The sequence below is a fragment of the Fibroporia radiculosa genome, assembly GCF_000313525.1.
Source record: "Fibroporia radiculosa TFFH 294 genomic supercontigs, scaffold12046, whole genome shotgun sequence".
Classification (NCBI taxonomy): Eukaryota; Fungi; Basidiomycota; class Agaricomycetes; order Polyporales; family Fibroporiaceae; genus Fibroporia; species Fibroporia radiculosa.
In genome coordinates this window covers 81844-92995 of record NW_012133472.1, presented here as the reverse complement: position 1 = coordinate 92995, position 11152 = coordinate 81844, and the positions used below count along the sequence as shown (strand labels likewise).

At 50.9% G+C, this 11152-nt stretch overlaps 6 protein-coding genes across 6 annotated transcripts; 4 read left to right on the top strand and 2 right to left on the bottom strand.

Annotated features, from left to right (window-relative positions):
* Positions 1 to 286: 286 nt before the first annotated feature.
* Positions 287 to 937, top strand: FIBRA_07197 (uncharacterized protein; the record flags this gene model as incomplete). The annotated part of the gene is made up of 1 exon (XM_012328892.1): positions 287 to 937. One exon carries the CDS (start codon positions 287 to 289, stop codon positions 935 to 937), a length of 651 nt encoding a protein of 216 aa, XP_012184282.1.
* Positions 938 to 1714: 777 nt separating this feature from the next.
* On the top strand, positions 1715 to 2221 carry FIBRA_07196 (uncharacterized protein; the record flags this gene model as incomplete). The annotated part of the gene is made up of 1 exon (XM_012328891.1): positions 1715 to 2221. One exon carries the CDS (start codon positions 1715 to 1717, stop codon positions 2219 to 2221), a length of 507 nt encoding a protein of 168 aa, XP_012184281.1.
* Positions 2222 to 2932: 711 nt separating this feature from the next.
* Positions 2933 to 5359, bottom strand: FIBRA_07195 (uncharacterized protein; the record flags this gene model as incomplete). Its single annotated transcript, XM_012328890.1, has 6 exons — positions 2933 to 3199; positions 3283 to 4653; positions 4707 to 4855; positions 4911 to 5000; positions 5058 to 5272; positions 5328 to 5359. 6 exons carry the CDS (start codon positions 5357 to 5359, stop codon positions 2933 to 2935), a joined length of 2124 nt encoding a protein of 707 aa, XP_012184280.1.
* A 433-nt stretch (positions 5360 to 5792) lies between these two features.
* On the top strand, positions 5793 to 8333 carry FIBRA_07194 (uncharacterized protein; the record flags this gene model as incomplete). Its single annotated transcript, XM_012328889.1, has 9 exons — positions 5793 to 6078; positions 6137 to 6218; positions 6277 to 6478; positions 6533 to 6663; positions 6720 to 6867; positions 6939 to 7115; positions 7177 to 7349; positions 7402 to 7535; positions 7588 to 8333. 9 exons carry the CDS (start codon positions 5793 to 5795, stop codon positions 8331 to 8333), a joined length of 2079 nt encoding a protein of 692 aa, XP_012184279.1.
* Positions 8334 to 8503: 170 nt separating this feature from the next.
* FIBRA_07193 (uncharacterized protein) lies at positions 8504 to 9633 on the bottom strand (the record flags this gene model as incomplete). Its single annotated transcript, XM_012328888.1, has 3 exons — positions 8504 to 9001; positions 9060 to 9536; positions 9592 to 9633. 3 exons carry the CDS (start codon positions 9631 to 9633, stop codon positions 8504 to 8506), a joined length of 1017 nt encoding a protein of 338 aa, XP_012184278.1.
* A 403-nt stretch (positions 9634 to 10036) lies between these two features.
* FIBRA_07192 (uncharacterized protein) lies at positions 10037 to 10456 on the top strand (the record flags this gene model as incomplete). The annotated part of the gene is made up of 5 exons (XM_012328887.1): positions 10037 to 10057; positions 10113 to 10146; positions 10207 to 10271; positions 10325 to 10378; positions 10430 to 10456. The coding sequence occupies 5 exons, from the start codon at positions 10037 to 10039 to the stop codon at positions 10454 to 10456; spliced, it is 201 nt and encodes a 66-aa protein (XP_012184277.1).
* Positions 10457 to 11152: the final 696 nt, after the last annotated feature.

Genomic DNA, 11152 nt, shown 5'->3' with positions numbered 1-11152 from the left:
GGATTTTCTTTGCCACCACAAGTTCGCGATCAAGACGATTCGGATCACACAAGGGGTCACATACACCGACTGGGACTTGCAGCTTCTGCTTTCTGCGTGCCCCCAAATACGCGCTATCTATCTAGGTGATGCAGAATCACACTCATTTAGCGTTCAACTTGCAGGAGACTCTTCTCCACGCAGAAAATCGTCTTTGCGCTACATACGCGACAGGTTCCTGGCAATTGTTCATTCGCAACAGACCACACCCTCATTTTCTGCAGGCGGTGCGACTCTTCCTGCTGACATGTCCACCATAAGGACGATGGTCTGGACCCCAGTGTCGATAGGCTACGACAACGTCACCCCCTGGTTGGTTGCACGGGGGTGCCGTCCCCGAAATATGACGCTCGTTTTCTCGCCTTGGGAGCCCCTCAGTTTGAAAACTTCTATCCACGAGACCCTCGTTGCTGCAGGAACAGCGTTGGATCATCTTTCGCTATTTATCTATGATTTTTACAAGATACCATCTGGCTTCTCTCTCATTCCAGCATATCTCAAAATATCGACGCTATGTATTCGTTTGGTGAACCGCTATTCCCGTATTGAATCGTTTTCTCCATCATTGATCAATCTGCCTGCCCTGTGCAAAATACTCGAGAGTATTGGGCCTAAGCATACCAAGCTGCAGCAATTACTGTTGGGCTTCGAGCTTGATCGGCCATGTCTGGATACCGACTGGTCGGAGACGGGCGCCCTCCTTGCTCGCATGCTTGTATTCCACCCGCACCTTGCTGTCACGATCCGCATTTCTCCTCATAGGAAGCGAAACGATGGACATGAGTGGATGGAGCACTTCGTAAGCAAGATGGTCGACGGTCTATCGCGTTCGCTTGCTAGGACAGGCCGTGTGACCTTGATATGGGCCTTCCATCATAGTCAGCTTCCTGACTCGTAATCTTGTAGGAGCGGTATGTAGGTACTGGATGACATTAGGGTTTTCTCGGTGCATCTCTGGACAAGTTATTTTGTGGTTTGCGTTACTGATTTGTCCCTTGGAGGAGTTTTAATAGAATATGTGGTTGCACACCCTTGTACTTGGTTGCACGTGGGACTGCTTGTCGAGCTCACTATTCGCTTTGATCTGCCACCAGCTCTCTACCACATTAGCTCCGCGATGGACTCGAAGGATGAGAGAGAACACGATGAAGTGATGAGGCAGAAACACTGGTTTCGTTCAATTAGTCCAGGAATCTGCTGTGGAATTAAAGCTTCATGGAAGGGACGAGTCCAAGGCGAAGATACAGATGTTCCATGATATAAGGGAGAAACGTCAGAAAGCCCAAGAGGAAGGGGCTGAGGAGCTCAGTGAAGGTGATGATTCCGATAACGTTTGGCTCGATATATGCACCACCTGGCGAATTAGGCGCACCTTTTCCACATTTCGCGGCTTCTACGAGGTGAATTTCCCGATTGCGTTTGGAAAGTGATTTGCTGATGAAAGACTTTTGAGTAACTTGTCAGGGTTCCTTGGACCTTACTGGCCGCACCGAAAGACGCTGGAACTCGTTAAAACCCAGGGTGACATCATTTCTGCAAGATCTTGACACACCCAAGCGACTTCAATGCGACAGGAGTTATTACAGGATTTTACGTTCTCCTCTCCCGCACAGACATTGTACGACGCATCAGGAACCTTTCGCTGGTTATTCAATGGAACTCCAGCAAGTTGGCCATGGCTGGTCTTAATGCTGGCAACCATGATGACACCTATGTCACATTCTTCGCGCCCATCTGGAAAGGTTTCGAGTCCGTTCTAGCACACGCCTCAGACATTGTCGACTTGCACCTCTCCACGACTATCTCACATCAGATGCTGTTGGCGATGGCAGCGATGACAGATCTTTGTACATTGAAGCTTGTGGATTGTCACTTGTCGACACGATCCCAGACTCATTTGCCTCGACTGGCTTCCGTGATCAATGCTTCGTTCATACTCACTTCCGACGACGACGATGACGCGGACACGATTCTACTCCTACTCGCTTTGCTACCCAATCTTCGCATGTTATGTGTGAACGGAACGTCCAGGAAACCTTTCCGAATGTATCAAATTGGCTCCGAAACACGAGACAAATCCCCTCGACGAATTGAACGTATCCACCTAGCACATATCGCGCGTGACCAATTACCTGCGCTGGGTCTCTGGATTCGCCGAATGGCCGAGGTTCACGGTGAATGATCTTGCCTCACACATTTCAAGTTACAGATGGCATACGGATTAGGCAGGGATGAATTATTCGATTTAATATCTGCCCTCCAGAGTGCCCCTATGGACACGCTGATTCTTGACGGGTTGGCCTACATAGGACAGGATTTATTCGCCCGCATATCTCGTGCCTTTCCGAACCTGCACTCGCTGACGCTTTTTCGCCGCGAAAATATCTTGCAACGGCGTTGTGGACCTAGTAGGTGGCTAGCACCATCCTGGAAGTATGCATATCTTGCGGCGTTTACAATTCTGACATCGGTCGTTGTTGTGTGTACAGCCCTCGCTTTCTCCTTCTCATGGAGAATGGATATACGCCCGAAAGCTGGTCGTCGGTATTCCAATCTGCCGAGAACGAATGCTTTTTCGGATGAGAATGCTTTGCTTGACATTTTGCAGCTTATTGTTCACCACTCCAATCTCTGAGTTTCGCAATAGCGGATTTAGGAACAATCCAGGACTTCTCCATCTCAAGGGACAACAAGGGGAGGGTTATGGTTGACACCCCCGATATCGATGCTTCATTCAATCAGATGATGGTTACAAATCCGACTATCTTTTCAGGCAACAACCCGTGGGCGGTGGATGTATCGAGATATTAGCAACGGTACAAGGTTTACTTCTTTCAAGTCCCGAGGGCGATTTCTGCACCAGCAATCATCCACCTCCAGCATTTCTATACCGCTAGTCGTCAGAGTTCTCATCGTCGCTTCTAAAGAGACATGGACCATCGAAAACTTCCTGGGCAACGTCGAAATCAGAGTCAATATGCGGGATATCAAGGCCTTCGTCTATGTTCTCAGAATGATGTTCATTGAGAGTGGCTGATACCTTCGCATCAATAGCAAAGCCATATGTTTCCCCCACTTGAAAGGACCCTTGGCGAATCGAGGCGTAATCTGACGCATCCTTAGGCGGTATGCTTTCATCAATGTTACACCTGTTGCCCAACTGCAAGGGGGTTTATATTTAAAGAAAGGTTTATTTTAAGCAGAAACAGTCAGCATATCTCCAAGACAATAAATCAGACGTACCGTTTCTATTTGTGCAACTTGGCTACCTTTGTGTGTGTGTGATGCCTCCATTGTGGATTGTGTAGAGGAAATCTCTTCGAGATGATTCCCACTGCCAAGGTCTACCATATTTCTGCCGACAGAGATAGAAGGGCGCAAGGACTTATCCTCTTCGCACGAGCCAGGGGGGACGTCGGGGTCAGAGTAGCTATGAAGCTCCGAATTATCGACCTTAGGATTTACCGGGAGGTGTGGCTGGTCATGAGTACACGCTGTCGGAGGGGTTTTATAGCCTACGCCTCGTCTACTATTGTCGGAGGCAAAGCTGCAGTTTCGCCTGTCTGCGGACTTCGGGTAGAAAGGAACGCCGACACGAGAAGTAGCGTTAAGGGAACCGTGCAAGTCAAGAATATCATCCAGAACGCGCCAAGGGTCACAATTCTCAAATAGTTTGCCGCCTAAAGCATCGACCAGATTTTGCGATTTCGTCGACATCATTCCCGTTGAAGATTTAGTCAGGAGAATATCGAAATTCTGTTCCTGCGAAAATTGATGCGGCCCAAGATATTGTTCAAGTCCACGAGAATCATTTTCCTGACATATGCAGTCGGAATCCGAGGAACCAGGAAGCCTATAGCTCGGAGTTGGGGTGTGTGTTTGGCTGCCCTCTGCCTCGCGAATCATTGGTCCGCGATGAGTCGAGTTCGGGAAATGACACTCCCTGTCCGAAACTTTGGGTGACGTCCTTTGCGAGAAAGGATGTGTAGATGGCCCCCAGTGAGTTGGATTAGAATTGAGCCATGGCCTGGGATGAGGTGACAAAGAATCAGATGATATGCAGTCAGATAGTCGTGTTCTGACAACAGAACTATCTTCCCGGACAATTGGAAAGCCCAAGTGAGGAAAGAAATCTCCCCGTCCTTCAGGGGAGAGCGACTGTCCGACTGAAGATTTGTACCTTTCAGGTTGGTAGACAGACAAAGAATCACCGTCAGAGTAGCTGCCTGATTCGCCACTCTCTGCGAAATCAGAGCCCATACACCTATTGGCGGGGCTGCTGTCGAGGGGTATTGGCTCGAAATCGGACTCGAAGTGCGCTAAGTCATTCAAGTTGATTTGATTGATAAATTGAGGCTCTCGATAGTGCGAGCCACGGATAAGAGACGATAAATGCGCACCTACATTGACAATGAGAAATATAATGGTTGATCCGATGCGATGATTTGGAATACACTTGCCTCTCTCTGCTGCATCAGTGGATGGCTGCCGGACGTGAAGCTCTTGAAGGGCGGAAGGTTGGTACTTATTCCATTGCCGAAAATTGGACGCCATCGACGAGGATTCAAGAGAGCCGATGCGTGAGTGTAACGTAGGACTCTGGGATATCCTGCACTGTGTCAAACACCGAATCAGCCCCCAAAGATAGCAAGGCGATACCATCGTACCCTCTTCCGCGCTGGCTCAGCTGGAGAAAAAGACATTTCTGCTGGAAGAGATGCCTCCCTGAAAGCCGTTGATGACTCTGGTTGACGTGTCAACCCCGCGAGGTTTGGAAGTTTACGGATCCGCTCCATTTCAGCTCGTATAAAGATGGCTGAGAAACTCGCAGTAGGATCGAGGATGATCAAAAATCGACACTGTAAACGTACGCTCGGACGTATCTAAGAAGCTCAAAATCTTGGAACGTCGAGTTTTTCCCGAGCAATTTCGCGCACTGCCGCTCGAATCCGAGAGAGGTTCTGAACATCGAGCACGAGGACTTAGACTCGGCTCGACGTAGCTCAGCCTGGATATACCAGCTTCTGGAGGAGCTTGCATCCGCGTAGAATGTTGCTGAGCGTGAGCCAGAGAAATATCAGATAGACCGCTTCTGTCTCGCGCTCTAGTGCCACTTAATGTCTGACTATGCGACTTGTTTAGACATTTTGCTAGCATTCCGAGCCTCTGTTTGCCAAAATAACTTTTCTGCGCTCTCCCCGCTGTGTCCTTGACCCGAGCTCTTGCTGCATTCCTGAGATAAGGCGTATATCAGTCTTGATTTCAACGGCTCATGGCCCTTCACTGACCTCTTTCCACCCATGTAATTTGCGCCGGCCATGACAAATAATCCGCTCTGGAAATGGGTGAGGACGATGTCTTCTTCAGTATATTTGAATCAGAGGTATGGCCTGAAAAACAATAGTGGTAATTGAGAAAATGGATGAGAGGACCGTTCAGACTGCTTCAGTCGAAAAGCAACGGTGCGTCGCATACAGCCAGATACAGCCAGGGTGATACCTAGCCGACGGCGGACGCCGACGACACGGCGCGACACGATCACCGACGTCGTATGTACCTATGTATTTATTGAATGTCCCGTTGCCTAATACCACGCATCGTCGTCGCCAGTTTTTGGACTTCTGTCCTACTCTGCCCCCCACACAGGACACGAGTCTTGGTTTTGCGGATGGCACAGGCTCGATAGTGCCCTCTGCCAAGAGTCAACTCCAGCGTTCTACTGACATCCCGACCTAAAGCATCTCTCGTCTGACATGGCTGAAGATGCCGAGGATGATATTGGGCTATCGTTGTTATCAAACAGTAGTAAAAATTCTCCAGGGCGTCCGGGGCCCCCAGCAAGAACAATCTCTAATGGGCTGAGATCCCCCTCGTCTCCCAATTTGCTCCCGATATCCCCTCGACGACTCACTCGATCCAATACTACTCCCCGAAAACACTCGTATGCTGTCCATCAGCCGAGTTTGAGTCTTGACGGTCTTTTCATGGAGCCTGCGAAGATAGCAAAATTGCGCCGGTGGATTTCTGGCATAGTAATCGGTAAGCTGCAGCCATCCCTGTCGCCTTTATCCAGTTCTCATATTGGAGCAATATAAAGTCGATTTCGATTTAGAACTAGGTCCGAAGGTATCCTGTACTTATCCCCCGCTGGACCTGTCGCCTTCGGAGGCAGAAAATATGTGAGAAAATCACGAAGCTACATCCAATCTGTGTCCTGATCCACACTTGTATACGCAGTGCCTTCTCCTCGTTTCCGGACTCTCCACAATTTGATCAGGGTTCACAAGTTCATTCTTTTAGGATACGAGTGCATAGTTCGGCTGAGGATAAGCTGCTTCGGCCCAGCAGCCAGCGCCCTATCTCCGAAGATGGCTACATATACGGATTTTCTCATTTCACCCAACGGAGGGATGCTGCCTCTAAACGCGGATATCAGCAGGTGCGCTTCAGCTACTGAAATTATTCAACCACTCTTTAAATTGCGGCTGTTTAGCGCTCCGTAGTCATTCTTACTCATCTCGCATACCCCGCATTTTTTTATACCCTCCTGAACAAACTCGGACCTGCATTCTTATCCCATGGCGGACCTATGCTGGAGGCCGCCTGCCATAATATTGCTAACTGGTACGTGCATACGCCCACGCGCCTTTCTATCACTCTCAACATTTCGCGAAGAGAAGGTCAGATCCTAGCTCCGGCGCAGTCCTCGAGCTGGGTTTCCTTGGCGCAGTCTTTTTTACTGAGCTCCCGCTCAACGCTGACACACAGCAAGCTCTGCAGAATGCTTCCTCCAGACGGAAAGATGGATCTTATGACCCTCAGTATCATGTATGCCATATCCACATTCTCCAGCTGGTCATCGATATCGTATTGTTTTGCTGATCTATTACTTACTATAGATACTGGCGTCGCTACCTCCTCCGGACCCACCGGTTCTATGCCTCTTTGAAGCATGTTTACCTCAATTGTGGTCAATATGGGAGTGTCTTGTGCTGTGTGAGCCTATCCTTGTGTACGGTCCTTCACCTGCCATGACAAGTCAAGCCATTTGGTGGCTGCGAGACATCCTACGACCAGTGAGTTTGTGTATCACCATGATGTCTGTTCAGGGCCCTTGTCTAAGCGCGTACTTTGCAGATTCCTCAAGCTGGTGATTTTCGGACATTTTTCACCATTCACGACGCGGACTGCAGTGCGTTGGTGAATTCGCGCCCACCAGGTACAGGACTTATACTTGGAGTCACTAATCCTGTCTTCGAGCGCTCTTGCAAACATTGGCCACACGTGCTCAGTCTTGGGCGATCCCCTCCGTAAGCGTTTAAACCAGCAACTCGATGACTTGAATTCACATTTTGCGTCTAGTGCGAAGGCAGACATGAGTATGATTGCTGGTCCGGCGCCAGGTTGGAAGACGCGCACACATAGTAGGTATACCTCAAGGGATCGCTCCGTGTTGCAGACATTGCAGGAGGCCTGCACGGGTTCTGAACAAGCTAGTAAGTCTTTCAATCAGAGCTTGAATAGGCCATTGTATTGACCCCGATTCAGAGCGAGAGGCTTCTGCCCTTCTCCGACAACATTTCTCTTCACGAACGGCTGCTTTTCTCGTCCCCTTACAGCGCTACCTCCAGCGACTTATCCCTCTACCATCGTCATCTGCTTCTACCAACTTCCCCTCCACTCCTTATCCCCGATCCTCGACTTCGGGCGCGTTTCCCCCTACGCCGCTCCCTAAGTCCTCCAATTCCGCACTATTTCCTTCCACTCCGTTTTTAAGAACCTCTGCGTCTACGGTGTTTCCAAAGTCCGCTGTGTCTTTCACGTTCCCGAAGTCTATATCGTCAATCACGGTCTCGACCCCGCTCTCGGTGGCTGATTCAAAGGACGCCTTATGGAAAAGCGCGTCCCCTTCTATACCTGCGGAAAGTTCTGGATCTAAAGCAAAAGTAGCATCTGGTCTCGGTAGCGGCTCACGCCCTCCGCGTCTAGACATTGACTCCTCTGATGGCTCACAAGAGGAACGTCCTTCCACACCGGACTCGAGTGTATTGGCGTCTACTCCATCGGCAACAACCCAGGCATCGACTCCAACGTCTACGCTCCCGCGGCTCGCGCCCTTCAGTGAGCGCGCGTTTTTGGCGTCGTTGAAGAGTGCGAGTGGACCACTTGCGCTGCCGTTCAAGTCTACGGGAAAAGCGCGTGATTTTTATGCAAGATGGATCCGCACGCCTGGGTTTGGACTCTGGATCGCTCGGCAGGAGGAAGCAGTAGACCGTGTACTGGGGAGGACATAGTTCCAACCCGCATACCATGTTATTTCTATGGCGTGCTAGAATAGCACGTCGTATACGCCATCTGGTTTGTATTTTAAGTGTAGTCTGCGGTGTTATACACGGACTCTTGATCCAAGCAAACGGAAGCAAACCTCATGATCCCTCGGGTACATGTGTGATTCCCGCCCGCATTAAGTCCGCGATCTCAGCCCGACGTTTGCCTGCGCCGCTCCGGGCCTGTCCCGCCTTGTACGACCGAAGCCAAACCAACCGACGAGCACCTCTTTAGCGAATATCTCGCCAAAACCGAGCATGACACCGTTCACGAACGGGAGTGCGACATTAATCGCGAGGCTGCCGAGGAGCGCAAGCACACGGGTATTGAAGGGCAGGGACGAGTCGAATAGAGCGCGTGTGAGCGTGACTGGCGGGGCCCCAGCAGTAGAAATGAGTGCGCCGGCGTCGGAGGCCGTGTGATGCGCATGTTGCGCGTGAGCATGATGGTGTGACTGGTGATGCGCGTGCGAGTGGGCAGGATGCGAGCCTGGTGGTGAGGGCAGACCGGAGGGGTAGGATATCGAGGGATACGAGGAAGTGAGCGACTCAGACGAATGGATGTCCTCCCATTTTTCGTGTCGAGAGGTCTCTGTGTCTGGGGATGAATGCGGCTGTGAGGCTTCCGGGAGGATCTTCCGGGTGAGCTAGTGAGCAACTGCGAGGAATAATATTAAAGTATACGAAACACACCTCGAGAGTTTCTTTTCCCAAAACGCCCTCTGCTTCTCCGGTGACGAGGACCCTCACGTCGGCTATACTGGGCTCTGTTTCTCTGGCCTCTGTCTCTCCAGCGTCGGTCACTGCACGCGTGCTGGTACTCGCGCTCTCGATCATGACGGACGCACTGGTGCTGCCGCCAATACTCTCCCAGCCACTGTCACTCCGCGTCTTGGCTTCCTCTCGCTCGTGCTTTCTGAGCTCCTCCCACCTGGCGCGCTCCTGCTCAGCGCGGTCGCGTTGCTCGGCAGACTGTCGGCGCCATTCGGCAACGTGAGCATCGTACTCAGCCTTCCAAACTTCCTCTGTGGACTCAGGCTCGTGCTCTGCACGAGCTGGTGCCGACGTCTCCGGTGCAGGCTCTGGTAGTGTCGCTGGTACCGCAGACTGTTCTGGGACAACAGACTGCTTGGGTACCGTGACGGGCGCGAATGCTGTCTGGAGCGCCGACTGAACAAATAGTTGTGAGTTGCGATAGGACTGCAAACTAGAAAGAAAGCAGCACCTGAAGGAGGTTCTCTTCCTCGGGGTTGAGACGGTCTGCCATGGACCGGAGACAGCAGCACTTGGATGCTTTGAGTGTGCAGCGTCGGCGCTTGTGGGCTCAGGACGGAATCGCCCTATTTTAGGGTTTGCAAGCGAGAGCAAACAACTTCAAGGATGGCGGCAATAGGGCATGATCACGTGCGACGCCGCTCCCGACTCGGCTTCGCCAAATGAGGAAATTAGATTTCCAAACCGGGACAACGCGACGCGTCGCTCCGACGTCTTCAACCTGGCGACGTCATTGACCACCGCTGCTTGTCAGCTAGAGGTGATGACACTGATGACTATCCATCTGCCAGCCTCGCTATATAAGCCACGACGACGGCCAGCTCATCCCCACAACCTCTCTTCCTCACATTCTGTACTTGCACTTGAACACACCTCGTTGAATTATCATCATTACCATGTCTTCTTCCAGCTACAAGGTAACTTCGCGTTCAGGTAGATAGAACGAGCTTGTTCGCTCACTTTCGGCCTTAGCAAGGTGACAAGGTCGAGTACCGCCCCATTGGTGGTAGGTAGATCCTACCGCTGGACCACATTATTCGCTTTATAACGCTACGAATTTCCATAGGTGACGCCGACAACGTCGCTCACTCCACCGGCACCATCGAGAAGGTCACCGAGGCCGAAGATGGGGTAGGTTTACTGTTCCCCGCTACTCACCTTGCACTGATATGATTTGACCATAGACTCAGCGCTACACGATCAAGAACGACAACACCGGTAAGGCCACGAACTACCAGGTGCGCGCCGTTCTCTCTCTGCGTTAGTCCCCAGACTGATGACGCGAGCAGGAGATGAACATTGTCAAGAAGCTCTGAGTGGGTGGCGTCGTTTGTGTATCGATAAGGTCCCCAGGTGTATTGTAATTGGAGATGGTTTATTGGATGTAGCATTCGGCCAGATCTTTACTGTGCGAGTCAATTTCTTCTGATGCCGCAGGTATGAAGCTATCCGAGAGGTGCACAACGTGCAACCCAAGGGGTAAAAGCTGAGCGCTGAGAGGGACGATTGGTGGCTGGCGCCTATGTAGTCAATCCTATGAACTATTGTCACTCTCACTCTCACTCTCACCGGAATCGATAGTGCAGTGACATAGCTTTCGCGCCTTTGGTCCTATCATAGGTCATGACTCGTATACTGACTAGCAGACGTCTGAGTGCAAGACCAACGTATATGAATGAAATCCATGGCATCTATGCTCAAACTCCGCGCGCGACGGTGTCAGGTTCAAGTTATCCGCGCCACCTCATACTTCCTCAGGACTTGAACACCCAGAACTCCGCGATTAGTCGATTATGCAATGTCTCCCTTGACTCTAGGACAATACGAATGGCAAGAACGACTGCTTTCCCAATTTATATGCGATCAGTAACAGAGACTAGCTGGAGATGCGCGAGCGATAGAGTAAGACGATACGGTATGCACAATCTTCTCAATTACCGAATACAATGGTTCGATCACATTCCAACATGTCTTCCTCAAAAATTGATAGCAACCGATAGGACCATTGAAAT